The 19,235-nt window shown below is 42.0% G+C and overlaps 1 protein-coding gene across 2 annotated transcripts in view; it reads right to left on the reverse strand.

The window, feature by feature from the left end:
- The window catches only part of tnfrsf21 (tumor necrosis factor receptor superfamily, member 21), a 243,776-nt gene that overhangs the window by 176,032 nt on the left and 48,509 nt on the right, over positions 1–19,235 (reverse strand). For both annotated transcript variants that reach the window (XM_086265432.1, XM_086265431.1), the window contains exon 3: positions 13,483–14,049. In XM_086265432.1, the coding sequence (XP_086121558.1) occupies positions 13,483–14,049 (567 nt within the window). The remainder of the gene's footprint in view (positions 1–13,482; positions 14,050–19,235) is intronic.

The raw sequence follows: 19,235 nt of genomic DNA on the forward strand, positions 1-19,235 counted from the left end.
AAAAAATATCGAGATATATATCTTATATTGCCACCCAGCTAAAAAATATCGAGATATGAATTTTGGGTCATATCGCCCAGCCCTAGTCACATGGCCCTCTTCCTATTGAAAAAACAAAAGTTGTATCCAAGATGGCCGACTTCTAAATGGCCACAAACAGGACTTTAATATCACGAACCATTCCCATTTTATTACGGTGTAACCATATAAATGGCCCACCCTGTATTCTATTTTATAACCGTGACACTGACTTTTTGACCAAGAAAATCAAATCAGTTCATCCTTGAGTTTACCTGAATGTTTGTTTAGAGTAATATCTTCTAGGTGTTCCCAGAACGTCGCATTCACAATAAATCCTCCGACAAGAGAGCCATAGAAACAACATAAAAGTATATTCTTGACTTGTGCATGATTTTGGACATAATGAATATCTTGACCTGATTGCAATGCTAGTGACACCACTTCTGAGACTTATTAGCATAAACGCATAATCTAAGCAGTTAACACTTACAATTTTAGAATTCAAGAATATTAGAGTTCTCAGTAATATGGGCATGCAGTAAGCCCCAATTACTGATAATATTGCTACAGAACATCGTCCAGGAAACTCCTTAAAACCCAACTGAGAATTGGGAAATTGGGGAAAACAAACACTAGATCCAACAGGTGGTCTCACCTCTGTACCGTAGCATGATGGGAAGCAGGGTGCTTTGCGCGTCAACGTCTTTACAAATACCATTTTGTTGAATTAATCACATCAGATAGTCCTCTCACGTTCATTCCAATTTAGGAACACAAAACAATAAATGAGTGAATTGTTTATGTGGCTGTGTGGGAGTGCAACAGGAACTGTGTACCTCTAACCAGGCAACAAACCCCTCAAACTCTACTCCACAATCAATCCCAGGCTGAACAGAGAGCAGGCTACCCCAGCCCACCCTGTTACAGCACAAAGTATATTCTAACACGACTCCCCACTGGGCTTGGATGTGGAACCTGGCATTATTAACGGTGTGGATGTTTAATGAGGAAGGATGGTGGGTAGTTAGAATGTTGTTTTCCTTCATGTTTTCCTCAACAGTGTGCAACTTACTTTGGAAATATAGGTTGTAAATAATATGGCTGGTAACCACACTAAGTGCAGCCTGCCTTTATTTGATGTCATCTTACAGGAACACAATGTGTTTTTCCATCTTTGTAAGCCATCACTAAAAACTGCATACACAAAATGTCACAGCTGTTTTGGACTGATTGGAAAGAGCAGTTTTGATAATGCAACAAACCTTGTATGAGAAACATAATCACATCACTTCACATTATTACATACTCAAACACAAGCGATTAAAGGAACACATATCAGTTTCATTATGCAGTGTCAAAAAGCACTTTTCGGTCCAAAGAGTTCTAGGGACTCCCCTAGGTTACGTGATCACTGTCGAATTTTCCAAGAACTATATCTTCTGTATGCATTTGCATCACAAACAGAAACGCTAAAGTCATGTATTAGCCAACTGCTGGTTGGCACAACAACATCTACAACCACAACAAATAGATGGATGTCTTGACAATCTGTTGACAATAGAGAAAAAGCAGTTGCAAAGGCAGGGTTTCAACCATGAAAGCTGTTAGCCAGGCAACTGCAACCTGTCCAAGTGGTAAGAACGGAATTGCAGTTTTACGTTGTAGCACTATCCACTTGCTGAAATGCTATGATGCTATACCTGGCACAGATGGAACAGTGAAGCTGTATTGAAACAGCTCTTTCCAGACCAAACTGAGAACTAACACAAAGATTTCTCTTTGAAACATCAACATTACACTGTAATTTTTATAAAGTGGGAACTTCACTGTCTTTCCTGTCATGCTCAGGTCAAATCTTACCAATTTACAAATTAAAAAATGTCCCATTGGCTCGAGGCCTTATGACATCCTCCACACTATGCACTTGAACATATAAAAGTGATGAGCACCTCTTTCGTTGAATTTTGAGTGTTTTAATCAACTTTGTTACATCTGTGGTGTTCCCGACCATCATAGAAAATGAATGGGAATCCACCCCTCAACCCCTTTGGCCTCTGACCCCCTGAATGACAAAATAAAAGACCCACTTTACGATCTACTGAACCACCCACTGAATGGCCAACTGAATGACCACTGAACAACCGACTGAACGACCCAGTGACCCAGCCTCTGAATTTTTTAATTTTTAATTTGAGAACTGTTAAAACAGACCGTTCAATGGTGACCAGAACACTAAAGTAAGGGGGTTTGGAGTGCACACAACAGGAGGGCTATTAGTCATTATATTTAAAGCTAACAGATGCTTACATATCTAGCAACATTGTAGCCTTTGGCTCAGTGACACACAGCAATTGATCAGTTGGCAACCCCCTGGCAACATCTGGTAACTAGAGAAAAAAATTTATCTTCTAACTAGTTAGTGAGTAGGACTAGGCGATATGGCCCAAAATTCATATCTTGATATTCTTTATCTGGATGTATATCTCGAAGAAGATATATATTGAAGAAGGGATTTTTTGCCATAAAGTAAGAACAAAAAGAGTTCTTAGTCAAAGCTGTGTCTCAGATCTCAAACAGGTACTTTTATTAACATACAACGTAGATGTACATGAAATTACTCAGAAATAAATTATCAGCATTTATTAAATAATAATGCTGCATATATAAAATAAAAAATGTTGTTTTTGTGCATAACAAAAAGCTCACAATTGTGCATTCAAAATGTAAACTAAAAAGACGCTGAGCATAATAACAAAGACTGACAGATTTTGCAGCTGCTCTGTTCCCATGTTCTACTGCATGACTGACAGCCTCAAGTTTGAAATCCACTTCGTAACCATGTCTCTTAACAGGTGCCATTTGTAGTCCTTATACACACACGATAATAATCCGCGCAATATTACGTTGAAGCACAGCACGTATTACTCCGCGAGGCTCCTGACTATGGTAGCCATATTGCTTTGACAATGCATTAAGTAGTGCAGCTTCGTAGCTTGCCAAAGTCATAATAAAACCTTTTTTGACAGATTTCTGAGCGCCGTGTACCACATAAAATCAGTTTTCGGTCAGTAAGCATAACCAGAATTCATACATAAGGCTCACTGTCCATTTTTGAGAAAATGAAAGGATTTTAGTGTAAGCTTCCAGCCGAAAAATACGGTACACGAGTTTTGTAAGGTGGTTTGTTTCGGTGCAGGAGGCTGTGAGACTTCGCGGTCCAGGATACAGGACGCAGTTTCACACACTCTTCATTTTGCACTTCATGGCGCTGTTGTAAATAGTGAAAATACCAGTAGTGCTCCAACCTTTAGTCGGGACGCTTTCTCAACATTCTCTACAGAATACACTGCTGCTCATCTGACACTCCAAATAATACTAATAATAATTAGTGCTGCCAGCGTTAATCTTGTTAAAATGACATTAAGGCCATAACTGCATTAACACAGTTAATGAGTTATCGCGGATCACCCCTTGCGTGGGGCTGGACTTTGTCAACGCATTAACGACCTAACCGCGCTAACGTGGATCTCTAAATTACTAATTTTCAAATGTTTTCTTTTTACCGACCAGCTCCTCTTGTATAGTTGCAGTGTCCATCTTGTTATTGCCTGCAGGTGAAGCGATGGGGGAGGGGTAGTTGTGTTCAGTGAAGGAGAGAGGCGAGGCAGAGTAGCGTTGCTTAGAGACAAAAGTGGACGAAAGAGAGGCAAACTTGCAGGTCCACGAGTATAATCATAATGCAACATAGACTATATCGATATAAACAATATTGTCACATCTCATATAAAAATATATCGATATATACAGTGGGGCAAAAAAGTATTTAGTCAGCCACCGATTGTGCAAGTTCCCCCACTTAAAATGATGACAGAGGTCAGTAATTTGCACCAGAGGTACACTTCAACTGTGAGAGACAGAATGTGAAAAAAAAAATCCATGAATTCACATGGTAGGATTTGTAAAGAATTTATTCGTAAATTAGGGTGGAAAATAAATATTTGGTCACCTCAAACAAGGAAAATCTCTGGCTCTCACAGACCTGTAACGTCTTCTGTAAGAAGCTTTTCTGTCCCCCACTCGTTACCTGTATGAATGGCACCTGTTTGAACTCATCATCTGTATAAAAGACACCTGTCCACAGCCTCAAACAGTCAGACTCCAAACGCCGCCATGGCCAAGACCAAAGAGCTTTCGAAGGACACCAGGAAAAGTATTGTAGACCTGCACCAGACTGGGAAGAGTGAATCTACAATAGGCAAGCAGCTTGGTGTGAAAAAATCAACTGTGGGAGCAATCATCAGAAAATGGAAGACATACAAGACCACTGATAATCTCCCTCGATCTGGGGCTCCACGTAAGATCTCATCCCGTGGGGTCAAAATGATCATGAGAACGGTGAGCAAAGATCCCAGAACCACACGGGGGGACCTGGTGAATGACCTGCAGAGAGCTGGGACCAAAGTAACAAAGGTCACCATCAGTAACACACTACAACGGCAGGGAATCAAATCCCGCAGTGCCAGACGTGTTCCGCTGCTGAAGCCAGTGCATGTCCAGGCCCGTCTGAAGTTTGCCAGAGAGCACATGGATGATACAGCAGAGGATTGGGAGAATGTCATGTGGTCAGGTGAAACCAATCTAGAACTTTTTGGTATAAACTCAACTCGTCGTGTTTGGAGGAAGAAGAATACTGAGTTGCATCCCAAGAACACCATACCTACTGTGAAGCATGGGGGTGGAAACATCATGCTATGGGGCTGTTTTTCTGCCAAGGGGACAGGACGACTGATCCGTGTTAAGGACAGAATGAATGGGGCCATGTATCGTGAGATTTTGAGCCAAAACCTCCTTCCATCAGTGAGAACTTTGAAGATGAAACGAGGCTGGGTCTTCCAACATGACAATGATCCAAAACACACCGCCCGGGCAACAAAGGAGTGGCTCCGTAAGAAGCATTTGAAAGTCCTGGAGTGGCCTAGCCAGTCTCCAGACCTCAACCCCATAGAAAATCTGTGGCGGGAGTTGAAAGTCCGTGTTGCTCGGCGACAGCCCCAAAACATCACTGCTCTCGAGAAGATCTGCATGGAGGAATGGGCCAAAATACCAGCTACTGTGTGTGCAAACCTGGTAAAGACCTATAGTAAACGTTTGACCTCTGTTATTGCCAACAAAGGTTATGTTACAAAGTATTGAGTTGTATTTTTGTTATTACTATAAATTACTGACCTCTGTCATCATTTTAGGTGGGGGAACTTGCACAATCGGTGGCTGACTAAACAGTTTTTTGCCCCACTGTATGTGTACACGTGCAACCCCCAAATAGCCACTTTTCTCTGCTTTTTACTCTCTGGAACCTTACAACAAAACAGCTTCTTAATACTTCCAAGGTGTGTGGCTGGCTTTGCTTCAAGGTTGTAACACCCCTTTACTGGGGCCGTTAAAGCATTTGTGCAAGAAAGGGAAACGTCAAAGCACAGATCACACACATACAGTGTTTGGCATTTGGTCAGGGCTGGCAAGGAAGTAGTGAAATGTGCTACTTCTCCACAGCAGGGGTTGAATGGGGCTCTCAAGGGCTGCAGCCTAGATTTGTGTTATTGGGATCTGAGAAATATATTTATTTTCTGAAACAAAGGCCAGCAATTAAAATGAAACTAAGGTCAGTGAATATGCTGTGTTATTCCAACATCAAGTCACCTAGAAGTGTCTGAAATGACCTTTCAGATTGTGGTTTGAATTTAAGTAGTGATTAGCTAAGTGTGCAGAAGTCAAAAAGAAGGCTTATGGTCTAACTTCTAGTACACATTCTACGCGGCAGTGTTTGTGAACACCTAAGAATATGAATGCCTGTAAGGCATAGCCCAAAGATTCATTCATTCATTGTATTAACTCATTCACTGCCATTGACGTCTATAGCCGTCAATTGCAGTGAATGAGTCAATGGGTTTAACTCATTCACTGCCAATGGCTGGCAGTGAATGAGTTAATTATTCCATTAAGACACAAATGACAGACTGAGATCAAGGAACTAAGATCCAACCAAGAAGATACATTTTGATTAACAGTTCCATGGATTTTATGCTTGATTCCTCTCTATTTGAAATGATCTGGAAAAGAGAGGTACATAAAGACTTGGCATTTTGGCTCAGTCACAGAGTCCTAGAGATCAGTCAGTGATCCACTGGGAACCACTGATTACCAGCTTCCAATAGCTGCTCTTAGTTGCTGTGAAGTTTCTAAAACCCAGTTCATGCAGGCCTAGAGATCAGTTGGCAACTATCTGGTAACAACTGGTTAGGAAAAATGCTGATTCTGCAACTGGTTGGTGAGTAGTTGCTGGCAGTCTCTAGCATGGCATTCAGAGTTGCAATGAAAAGCAGGTTGCTGCAGTGAATAGTAGTTTGCATGGAAAACACAAATTTGTCTGCAAATACTTGCAAACTACTTGCCAAGTTGTAGTGAAAGAGTGAGAAATGTGAAAAAAACTAGAAATGTTATCCTCCCAAGTAAAAGCTTTGCTGTTTCACTACCACTTGGTAGAAAATTTCACTGGGCGACAGCCAGCGGCCTCCAGCCAACACTCGCCAATAGGGCTGGGGGATATATCGAGTTTTTAAATGGGACGATCGTGGCTCAAGAGTTGGCAGTTCGTCTTGAAATCGGAAGGTTGCCGGTGCGAGCCCCGGCTCCGACAATCTCGTTCATTATGTCGTTGGGCAAGACACTTGACCCGTTTCCTACTGGTGGTGATCAGAGGGCCCGGTGGCGCCAGTGTCCGGCAGCCTCGTTCTGTCAGTGCGCCCCAGGGCAGCTGAGGCTACAATGTAGCAAGCATTGTGCAGGTTAAAATGAATGAGCTCATATTAGGCAACTTAAATAAACTGCTACAACCTACTCTTTCTAGAGTCTACGCCCTCTTCCTCCATCAATGCATTTCCCAATAATTGCCACGTACATACTGAACTGCTAACTGATTTGCTGAGATGAGGGTTGTCCCACCTGTCCCTAAAAAGTTATTAAACTATTAAAATTAGGAAGGATATTAACCTGTTGTTGTGCTGGGAATAAAACCTTTACAACTGCTATTTTGTGACTTTTGAGGTTATTTTTACCAGACTTGACTGGTGATCCTGTACAAGAAGTTATGTCCCATTGGATAGTGTAACAGAATATATAATTTCAGAATATGTGGGGCCATCATGGCTCAAGAGTTGGCAGTTCGTCTTGTAATCAGAAGGTTGCCGGTTTGAGCCCCGGCTCCGACAGTCTTGGTCGTTGTGTCCATGGGCTAGACACTTCACCCGTTTCCTATTGGTGGTGGTCAGAGGGCCCGGTGGTGCCAGTGTCCGGCAGCCTCGCCTCCAGCCAACACTCGCCAATAGGGCTGGGGGATATATCGAGTTTGTAAATTGGGCGATTGTGGCTCAAGAGTTGGCAGTTTGTCTTGAAATCGGAAGGTTGCCAGTGGGCCTCTGTCAGTGCGCCCCAGCGCAGCTGTGGCTACAATGTAGCTTGCCATCACCAGTGTGTGAATGTGTGGATGACTGAATGTGTAAAGCGCTTTGGAGTCCTTAGGGACGAGTAAAGCGCTATACAAATACAGGCCATTTGCCATTTAAATACAGTGGGGCAAAAAAGTATTTAGTCAGCCACCGATTGTGCAAGTTCCCCCACCTAAAATGATGACAGAGGTCAGTAATTTGCACCAGAGGTACACTTCAACTGTGAGTAACAGAATGTGAAAAAAAATCCATGAATCCACATGGTAGGATTTGTAAAGAATTTATTCGTAAATCAGGGTGGAAAATAAGTATTTGGCCAATAACAAAAATACAACTCAATACTTAACCTTTGTTGGCAATAACAGAGGTCAAACGTTTACCAGGTTTGCACACACAGTAGCTGGTATTTTGGCCCATTCCTCCATGCAGATCTTCTCGAGAGCAGTGATGTTTTGGGGCTGTCGCCGAGCAACACGGACTTTCAACTCCCGCCAAAGATTTTCTATGGGGTTGAGGTCTGGAGACTGGCTAGGCCACTCCAGGACTTTCAAATGCTTCTTACGGAGCCACTCCTTTGTTGCCCAGGCGGTGTGTTTTGGATCATTGTCATGTTGGAAGACCCAGCCTCGTTTCATCTTCAAAGTTCTCACTGATGGAAGGAGGTTTTGGCTCAAAATCTCACGATACATGGCCCCATTCATTCTGTCCTTAACACGGATCAGTCGTCCTGTCCCCTTGGCAGAAAAAAAGCCCCATAGCATGATGTTTCCACCCCCATGCTTCACAGTAGGTATGGTGTTCTTGGGATGCAACTCAGTATTCTTCTTCCTCCAAACACGACGAGTTGAGTTTATACCAAAAAGTTCTACATTGGTTTCACCTGACCACATGACATTCTCCCAATCCTCTGCTGTATCATCCATGTGCTCTCTGGCAAACTTCAGATGGGCCTGGACATGCACTGGCTTCAGCAGCGGAACACGTCTGGCACTGCGGGATTTGATTCCCTGCCGTTGTAGTGTGTTACTGATGGTGACCTTTGTTACTTTGGTCCCAGCTCTCTGCAGGTCATTCACCAGGTCCCCCCGTGTGGTTCTGGGATCTTTGCTCACCGTTCTCATGATCATTTTGACCCCACGGGATGAGATCTTACGTGGAGCCCCAGATCGAGGGAGATTATCAGTGGTCTTGTATGTCTTCCATTTTCTGATGATTGCTCCCACAGTTGATTTTTTCACACCAAGCTGCTTGCCTATTGTAGATTCACTCTTCCCAGTCTGGTGCAGGTCTACAATACTTTTCCTGGTGTCCTTCGAAAGCTCTTTGGTCTTGGCCATGGCGGCGTTTGGAGTCTGACTGTTTGAGGGTGTGGACAAGTGTCTTTTATACAGATGATGAGTTCAAACAGGTGCCATTCATACAGGTAACGAGTGGGGGACAGAAAAGCTTCTTACAGAAGACGTTACAGGTCTGTGAGAGCCAGAGATTTTCCTTGTTTGAGGTGACCAAATATTTATTTTCCACCCTAATTTACGAATAAATTCTTTACAAATCCTACCATGTGAATTCATGGATTTTTTTTCACATTCTGTCTCTCACAGTTGAAGTGTACCTCTGGTGCAAATTACTGACCTCTGCCATCATTTTAGGTGGGGAAACTTGCACAATCGGTGGCTGACTAAATACTTTTTTGCCCCACTGTATATATCGATATATTTTTATATGAGATGTGACAATATTGTTTATATCGATATAGTCTATGTTGCATTATGATTATACTCGTGGACCCGCAAGTTTGCCTCTCTTTCGTCCACTTTTGTCTCTAAGCAACGCTACTCTGCCTCGCCTCTCTCCTTCACTGAACACAACTACCCCTCCCCCATCGCTTCACCTGCAGGCAATAACAAGATGGACACTGCAACTATACAAGAGGAGCTGGTCGGTAAAAAGAAAACATTTGAAAATTAGTAATTTAGAGATCCATATTAGCGCGGTTAGGTCGTTAATGCGTTGACAAAGTCCAGCCCCACGCAAGGGGTGATCCGCGATAACTCATTAACTGTGTTAATGCAGTTATGGCCTTAATGTCATTTTAACAAGATTAACGCTGGCAGCACTAATTATTATTAGTATTATTTGGAGTGTCAGATGAGCAGCAGTGTATTCTGTAGAGAATGTTGAGAAAGCGTCCCGACTAAAGGTTGGAGCACTACTGGTATTTTCACTATTTACAACAGCACCATGAAGTGCAAAATGAAGAGTGTGTGAAACTGCGTCCTGTATCCTGGACCGCGAAGTCTCACAGCCTCCTGCACCGAAACAAACCACCTTACAAAACTCGTGTACCGTATTTTTCGGCTGTAAGCTTACACTAAAATCCTTTCATTTTCTCAAAAATGGACAGTGAGCCTTATGTATGAATTCTGGTTATGCTTACTGACCGAAAACTGATTTTATGTGGTACACGGCGCTCAGAAATCTGTCAAAAAAGGTTTTATTACGACTTTGGCAAGCTACGAAGCTGCACTACTTAATTGTCAAAGCAATATGGCTGCCATAGTCAGGAGCCTCGCGGAGTAATACGTGCTGTGCTTCAACGTAATATTGCGCGGATTATTATCGTGTGGGTATAAGGACTACAAATGGCACCTGTTAAGAGACATGGTTACGAAGTGGATTTCAAACTCAAGGCTGTCAGTCATGCAGTAGAACATGGGAACAGAGCAGCTGCAAAATCTGTCAGTCTTTGTTATTATGCTCAGCGTCTTTTTAGTTTACATTTTGAATGCACAATTGTGAGCTTTTTGTTATGCACAAAAACAACATTTTTTATTTTATATATGGAGCATTATTATTTAATAAATGCTGATAATTTATTTCTGAGTAATTTCATGTACATCTACGTTGTATGTTAATAAAAGTGCCTGTTTGAGATCTGAGACACAGCTTTGACTAAGAACTCTTTTTGTTCTTACTTTATGGCAAAAAATCCCTTCTTCAATATTTATCTTCTTCGAGACATACATCCAGCTAAAGAATATCAAGATATGAATTTTGGGCCATATCGCCTAGTCCTACTCACTAACTAGTTAGAAGATAAATTTTTTTCTCTAGTTGCCAGATGTTGCCAGGGGGTTGCCAACTGATCAGTTGCTGTGTGTCACTGAGCCAAAGGCTACAATGTTGCTAGATATGTAAGCATCTGTTAGCTTAAAATATAATGACTAATAGCCCTCCTGTTGTGTGCACTCCAAACTCCCTTACTTTAGTGTTCTGGTCACCATTGAACGGTCTGTTTTAACATTCTGTCTCTCACAGTTGAAGTGTACCTCTGGTGCAAATTACTGACCTCTGTCATCATTTTAGGTGGGGGAACTTGCACAATCGGTGGCTGACTAAATACTTTTTTGCCCCACTGTATATCTTCACCTAAATGCATACACATGGGCAGTGGATTACTCATCTAATCAGGAGAACACAAACATAATGCACAAAAACACAGAATCATTTAAACAGATTCATTTGAAACCCAGACTTTATTCACTTTAATGTGTTTAATGAGTTTCATCAAGTAGTTTTTTTTTTCCAAATGATTTGCCCATAGTCGTGCATTTAGGAACTGTATCCTCGGGGGACACCTGTTGTTGTAGATTATGACATCAATCTATTCTAGCAGGTGCTGTTTATCTGTCAGCATTCTTTTAAGAACACTAACATGTACTCACATTGCCATGTCAAGGCAATGTTTGTTTTGTCCGGTTTAAGCACCAGTAGGGTTTTTGGTTACAAGATCCAGGAATGAGAAACATGGCGGTAACACAGTCCAGATCATTTCCTGTTAAACATAATCTGATCTTAGACCCATTTGAAATAAAACAAAACAACATGAGGCACAATTAACTGGGGGTTTTTTTGTTTCTTCATTTTCTTTTGTCACTTGGCAGAATCAGGACAAGCTGTAAACACAAAACTATTATTACCATATAAAGTTAACATGACAAACTTCAGCAATTAACTGCTTATTTGCACATTCAACAGAGACAAAACAAGCTCCAAAACAGGAGCTCATAATTTAACTTCTTTTACATTAAAGTAGACCTGCATGATCCATAGTACCCATAATAATCCTTATTTATATCAAACTGGGACTCCCAGCCACTCAGGTGGCCTTTTCACTCCTCCCGCTTAAACCCAAAAAGCAAGGTTAGCAGCTGGGTGGGGCTTCCTGCACTCATAATGAACTATAGAAAACAGTTTTTAAAGTATACTGAATCTTGATTTGCTGTGAGATTACATCAATCTTTGAAACTTTGGCCATTATTTAAATATTTTGTTTCCAACTTCGCCAGGCGGTTGCCGTTATGGTTATTTTAGGTCCACCCACTATAAATAAGCACAGAGGATTTGCTACAATTGTAAAGTTAAGTCTACTGTTGCTATTACTCATTTGTTCAATGTATGAACTTCTAAAAGAAAGAGCTATTTTTATATTTTAAAAAATCAAGAGTATTAAAAAGAAGTAACTGTATAAGTCAAAAATGCTTTGACTCAACTCAAGACCATCACATTTACCATGTTGGTAAAGCTGGGAGTTGTAAAGTTGAATGATAATTGATAGCTTCATAAAATGTACTTGTGTTTCTCTAACTGCCTACCTTTCCTTTCTATAACAGGCATCTTAAGTATCAGGGCTGCTAGGCAACAGCAGGGAAAGCCCAATGTGGTTAGCCAGCAACAGTATAACACTTCCTGTGTCAAACCTTAGCCCCTCCAAACAACACACACACACAACTCCCAGCACTATCTCACGTTCCCTCTTCATTTCCTTTTCTCCATATATCTCTTTGTCACTCTGTAAGAGACCAGATTGACCTACTAATGTTCCTTGCCAACCAAACAACAACTCTGATGCAGCTGAAACCAGATTATTCCAGTTCTCTGTGGTCAGTCAATGAGGGAGCAGAGAGAGGGTAGCGGATGTCTCAGCTTGATCAAAGAACACACACACAGACAAGGTTACATGCACACATACACAGATTTCTACTTGAGACTTGAGTGTCTCTGTCAGGATATGTTCCCTGAGTCTGGGTCTCTTGTCCTAAGTCAGTGTGAAATCAAGATCTGTGCTGTAGGGTTGAATGTTTTCTACTTGTAGAAAACATTCAACCCTACATCTCAATCTGTAGCTACAGAGAGTGGCAATAAGAAACTGTGGAGGGGAGGGTGGAATCGGTACGGGGATCTACGCAGTTCACAAGCAGAACTCACGCACGCTATAACGTTAGCCTGAGATATGCACTGAGTAACTAAGAGTCTGCAGCCTCCTGTGAGCTGCAGATGTAGAGCATTTAGTAGAAACAATGCTGAGTTTACAAAAAACACAATGGCCATGGTAAGACCCTGTCATGTTAGTAGTTTCTTCAGTCACTTGATTAAAGGTTAGGAGTAGATTAACTTTGAAGCCCCAAATTCACAAGCGTTATAAAAATAGCTTTGTCCCCGTTGCTGTCACTGAATTAAATAAGAACTGTTTTTGATTCGAAATATCAAAACTACTATATATGTGCCACAGTGAGCTTTATATATTTACTAGGTATGTGTGTTTTTAAAGGGATGCCAAATGCTGTCATTTTTCTGTAAAGCAAATTTACCTTGCCTTTGGGTATAAATAAAGTTACCTTGACCTTGACCTTGACATCAAATGATTAATTCTCCCTTTATTCATCCATGTCGCTGAATTTTAACTGAATGACCCTAACTCCTAACCCTAACCCCTCGAACTGAGAGAAAATGATAGAGATAGATTTTTATGTTCCACAACTTCAGCACCAAACCCCAAGTTATCAAAATAATTGAATGTGTGCAATTTTAAAGTCTTAGAGACTCTTCTGAAGATCTAACTGTGTTTCTACCTCAGTTGAAAAGCAGTTTCCAACACCAAAAGATCCAGTAGGTTTACCTTGTCCGTTGGCATAGTAGATCCACTTCTCTCGGACTTGAGTTAGTGGTGCAGGGGGTTTCTTTTGAATTGCCTTCTCCATGATGCTGCTCGGGTCCTGCATTGGGCCCTTCTTCAACACCTGAGAGCTCTGCTTCACACTACACACTACGATCACCACCAGCACCAGCAGCAGCAGCAGTACAATCATCCAGGGCAGGTGCTCGTTTATGTCAAAGTGATTATGGGCGCTTGGTCTTGGGAATCCCCTGCGAGTTGGCCTGTAGGAGCTGGAGGCTCCACCTGCGCTATCTTGTCCATTAATCTTTCTTATGCTTGTTTCAACCTTGACTATTTCTTCAGTCCCCAGATCTTCCATTGCCCTCTTGTTAGGCCCTGGGTTTGGTTCAGAATTCAGTTGCCCCCTCTGCAACTCATGGTCCATTGGTTCCTCATGAGCTGGGAGAACTGGAGTCCAATTTGGTTGGGTGAGAGTGCCAGGATGGCTTCGGAGGGGCTCTTCTGCTCGCTGGCTTTTTCCACCCTGGGGTTCCTTCAGCTGAATGGCTGCTGACTGGCTGTGGGTACCTGTGTTGAGAGGCAGAGAGGTTGATGGAGACACAGAACAAGCAAGAAGAGAGATAAGAAAGACAAGGAAAGCAAAGATAGTAGATAGTATAGAAGTAGCAGATGAGAGACAACAGTGACACAGAGAAAGAGGGAATTAAACTCAGTCACTTGGGAGTTCTGTCTAACTAAGACAAAAAAAAAAAAACAGACGGTATCACGGGCGGAGGATCCTAACACCTTAATCCATCCAAGCAATCTGGCACAGACACGCTTTGTTGACTTACTTCATCACTGAGTGGGCTGTGTACACCTTTTTGACATTGTTATTACAATCTGAGTATTCATGAAAACGAAAAGAGTGTTTAGATGATGTTCACAGGGGTAAAAATCTACTTTGTTTTCCAGGCAGTGGCCATTATAGTCATTGTTGAGCATACTAATACTAATACTCTGCAGAAATTGCAGACCAGTGTATGACTGACAGATGTCAAAATCTATATACATATTAGAGATGGCACGATACCACTTTTTTATGTCCGATACCGAAATCATAAATTTGGATATCGGCCGATACCGATATGAATATTAGTGTGTTTTTTTATTCAATAAAACTGTTTTTTTAAATATATTGCTGCATTTTGTATAAGTTCATACTCAAGTTTCAATAAACAACAACACTAAAGCTATTCTGTTATACCTGTATGTAAAAAATACACTGCACCCAAAATATTTCATAGTTCAGCAATACTGATCAATCTAATAAACTTAAACCTTCTCCATCCTTCCTATTCTGGTATTTTACAGAGTACTCTTTAGCTCCTCCCCTTTGTGAGTGTGGACACTTCATCTCTTTGCTCTTGAATGCTTTGCTTCTTATATTGATTTTTATTGATTTTTATGCTGATTTTTTCCCTTTTTTCCGTGTGAGCTTACCTGCGATTACTTCTGGACACTTGTAGATCATTAGGACTTGAGTGTTCTTAACAGAAACAGCAACATTTTATGGTTACCTTGTCCTCAGCGCTCCGTGTGTCTGTGGCCTAGACACAGCTGAAGCCTGATTACAGCGTCTGGGCACCGAGCAGCCTCAATAGCCTGGAAAGGTGCTAACCGCTAGGCTAACTAGCAACAAGATGCCTTCCCTCTCCACAGATGACTACCACAGCCTCCTGCAGAAGATTGCAGTACTGGAGACAAAAATTCATCGCTTAGAAGTAAACGTGGAGGTAAATGGACTGTGTGGAAATGAAACAACCTTGCCTTTGATTCAAAACAATGGCGATGAGCAAGCTAGTACACAGCTAAGGAGCACAGATAACATGACCAAGAAAGTAGACTCTGTGCATTATTATAAATCCTCAAGTGATAATCCCCCCTTGGACTGTCTTGGTGCAAAACCAAGACATAAATCATGTCTCCTGGAAGGGGGAGGACGTATCACAGGCAGGGCACAGCGAGCTGAAATCTCTGAAACCGACTGGCCTTCACTTCCTACGAGACAGAGAAGCTCTTCTACCCCTATATACGGGAGGAAACAGGACTGGACAACCGTGAATAGGAAGGTTAACAACAAACCTCCAAAACAACTGAATGTGAAACTGCAGAACAGATTTGCTCCACTATCAAAGGACCCTGGATCTATATCGGACAACCATCCATCTAAAAGCAGCGAAATAAGGTCTGAAAATCTGTTGAAAAGTGAAAGGCCACAGGGAAAGCTAAAGGCTAGGCCTGAAACTCTGATTGTGGGTGACTCTGCCGTAAAGGATGTACAAAGGATGTGCGGTAAGAACACTAAAGTCCTCTGCTTTCCTAACGATATGGTCAACAACCTGAAGGAGAGAATTCTTCAAATTGCAGATGAATATCCAACTGTGACAAACATTGTTCTGCATACAGGGTCAAACGATGTGTCCAAACAACAGTCGGAGGTTCTGAAACGGGACTTTACTGGATTATTAAGTACTGTAAACTCTCTGAATGCAGCTGTATTCATCAGTGGACCTGTACCGCCGGTCAGAGGAGGAGACGAGAGATTCAGCAGGTTATTTACACTGAATAAATGGCTTATATCAGCATGTGCTGACCACTCAGTGCACTTTATCGACAACTTTAATATTTTTTGGGAACGCAGGCATCTGTTCAAAGCAAATGGATTTAATTTTAACAAGTCAGGGGTGAAACTGTTCACCTCCAACTTGTTTTATTCCATACGTCATCCATCCGTGCTTGGTGCCAAGGCTGAGATAAACGAGGAGTTATCTCATAAAGAGGAACAAACATTACTCCAAGAACAGACAAAGCCCAGCAGAAACCTTGAGGAGGAGCTCCATTTGCCCCCACCCGGGAAGAGCCTCAGAAAGGAGAGACATCCATGGCATCTGAGGAAGAGCCTCAGAAAGGAGAGACATCTAAGGCAAGAAGAGGGGTCCCTATTTGCCTCCAACTCTCTCAACAACACCAACGACCAGGACAAGGGACCACGACCTTCCCCAGTCCCCCAAACCCCTGACAGGCCATCACCCTCCTCCCCCTCCCTTTCTCCCTCCTCCCCACACCTGAAATTCACTGAGGAGATGATGGAGCGGGTCAATGCTGGGCTCAGATCTACCCCCCGTCCCAATCCCTTTTTGTCCTCCATAAACCCCCCACCAGAGCGGCCAAAGGTTCGCCATCGAGCCCCACCCTCAACAGAGCAATCGAAGTCACATTGCCCAGCCTCGCCCCCCTTAGTTCCTCTTCATGCCCTGTCTCCGCAGTCTGATGCGTGATGTGTGAAGGGTCCGGGCTGTGAGGATTATGGCAGTGATGACTTTTCCCAGGAGAAGCTGGGACCCTGTTTACTAGAAGGTTTTAAAATTTCTGTACTTTTAGGTGACAGGAGACATGTGGCCTGGTCAAAACACAGAGAGCTGCACTCTAAAAGATCTTTAAACATAGTAAACATACCTTGTGTGCCACAGACTGCTCCCAAACACGAGGGGACAAGTAATACCTCTAAAACACTTAAGTTGGCTTTATTAAACATTAGATCTCTAGCTGGGAAAACATTTTTAATTAATGATTTAATCACTGAGCACAGCCTTGATTTTATGTTTTTAACTGAAACTTGGTTGGACCAAAGTAACAGTGGAGCTGTTCTCATCGAGACGACCCCTCCTAACTACAGTTTTATCAGTGAGGTCAGGGCGAGCAGGAGAGGAGGAGGGGTTGCTGTCTTATTTAATGAATCATTTCAATGTAAGCAGCTATCTCCTGGAAGTTTTCAGTCTTTTGAATATGTGGCTTTACAGCTGAAGGCCCCATCCAAAGTTGTGTTTCTTAATGTTTACAGGCCTCCCAAATACTGCACAGACTTTTTTAATGACCTCAGTGAACTGCTGTCTGTGATCTGTGTTGATTTCGACTGTGTAATTATTGCTGGGGATTTTAACATTCATGTGGACAACCCTCAGGACAAAGGGACTAAAGACCTGAGTAACACTCTGGGCAACTTTGGGCTGACTCAGCATGTAACAGAGGCCACACATAATAGAGGACACACTCTTGACCTACTGATCTCCAAAGGCCTGAGCATTTCAAAGGTTACTGTGTCTGATGTGGGCCTGTCTGATCATTACTGTGTTTTCTTTGAAAGTAAAATCTCAGCCCACACAAATATATCAACAACAGTGATCACAAAACGGTGTATAACTGAACACAGTAGTGCAATTTTTAACCAGGTCTTCCCATTAACACCTGACCTGCCCAGAGGGTCAGTCAATGAGCTCGTCAATAGCTTCAATGCTAAAATGTTAAATGTAATGGACACTATTGCTCCCATTAAGGTGAAGGTTATCTCTGGAAGGAAAAAGTCTCCATGGAGAAACTCCACACTGGTGAAAAAAGAAAAAAGAGAGTGTAGGAAAGCTGAGCGCAGATGGAGAAAAACAAACCTCCAGGTTCATTATGACATTTATAAAGAGAAACTTCACAATTATAATTTACAACTGAGGAATGCAAGGAGGTCCTACTTCTCTGACATCATCACTAAAAACAGCCATAATGCTCGGGTCTTATTTTCTACAGTTGACAGGCTAACAAACCCTCCTGTGTCAGTGGCAGCTGAACTTCATTCGACCATGGCCTGCAATGACTTTGCCAAATTCTTCACAGAAAAAATCCAAAAAATTAGACAAGCAATTGGTACATCAACAGCAGATCCAGGATATGTACTGTGTCCACCAAAAAACTGTTTAAACACCATGAAACAGTTTCAACCTATTAACAGCAAAGACCTGGAGGACATCTTAGGTAAACTGAACTCCTCCTCCTGCTGTTTAGATGTCCTGCCAACAAGTTTTTTCAAAAAGGTCTCAAAGACTTTAGAGTCAGACCTGTTACAGATCGTCAACTTTTCTTTATTATCAGGTGTGTTTCCAGAATCACTAAAAAGTGCTGTAATCAAACCTATACTGAAAAAGGACAATCTTGACAAGACACAAATGAACAACTACAGGCCAATCTCAAATCTCCCGTTTTTAAGTAAGATCATTGAAAAAGCAGTTTCTCAACAGCTCAGTTACTTCTTAAAACAGAATAATTGCTACGATGCCTTCCAGTCAGGTTTTAGACAGAACCACAGCACTGAAACCGCTCTGACCAAAGTGTTTAATGACATATGTCTGAATACAGACAGTGGAAAAATGTCAGTCCTAGTTTTACTGGATCTCAGTGCAGCATTTGATACAGTTGACCACAACATATTACTCAAACGACTGGAGAACTGGACAGGTCTTTCAGGAACTGTACTAAACTGGTTCAAAACATACGTAGAAAACAGGAAATACTTTGTATCAATAGGTAACTTCACATCTGAGCAGACAAGTATCACATGTGGAGTTCCCCAAGGTTCCATCTTGGGACCCCTTCTGTTTAACATCTACATGCTCCCACTGGCACAGATTATAAACAACAACAAAATAAACTATCACAGCTATGCAGATGACACACAAATATATATCACAATGTCACCAGGAGACCGAGGCCCTGTACAGGCTCTTGGTAAATGCATTGAGGAAATCAATGACTGGTTGTGCCACAATTTTCTCCAGCTAAACAAAAACAAAACTGAGGTAATAGTCTTTGGCGCCAAAGAAAAACGATTACAGGTCACCAGAGAACTTCAATCTATACATCTAAAAACCACAAACCAGGCGAGAAAT

Source organism: Aulonocara sp. 'chitande type north' Nkhata Bay, linkage group LG15 (assembly GCF_057382095.1).
Source record: "Aulonocara sp. 'chitande type north' Nkhata Bay isolate Kocher_YH1m ecotype deep benthic linkage group LG15, A_spYH_male_GT1.1, whole genome shotgun sequence".
In the NCBI taxonomy this organism is placed as follows: Eukaryota; Metazoa; Chordata; class Actinopteri; order Cichliformes; family Cichlidae; genus Aulonocara; species Aulonocara sp. 'chitande type north' Nkhata Bay.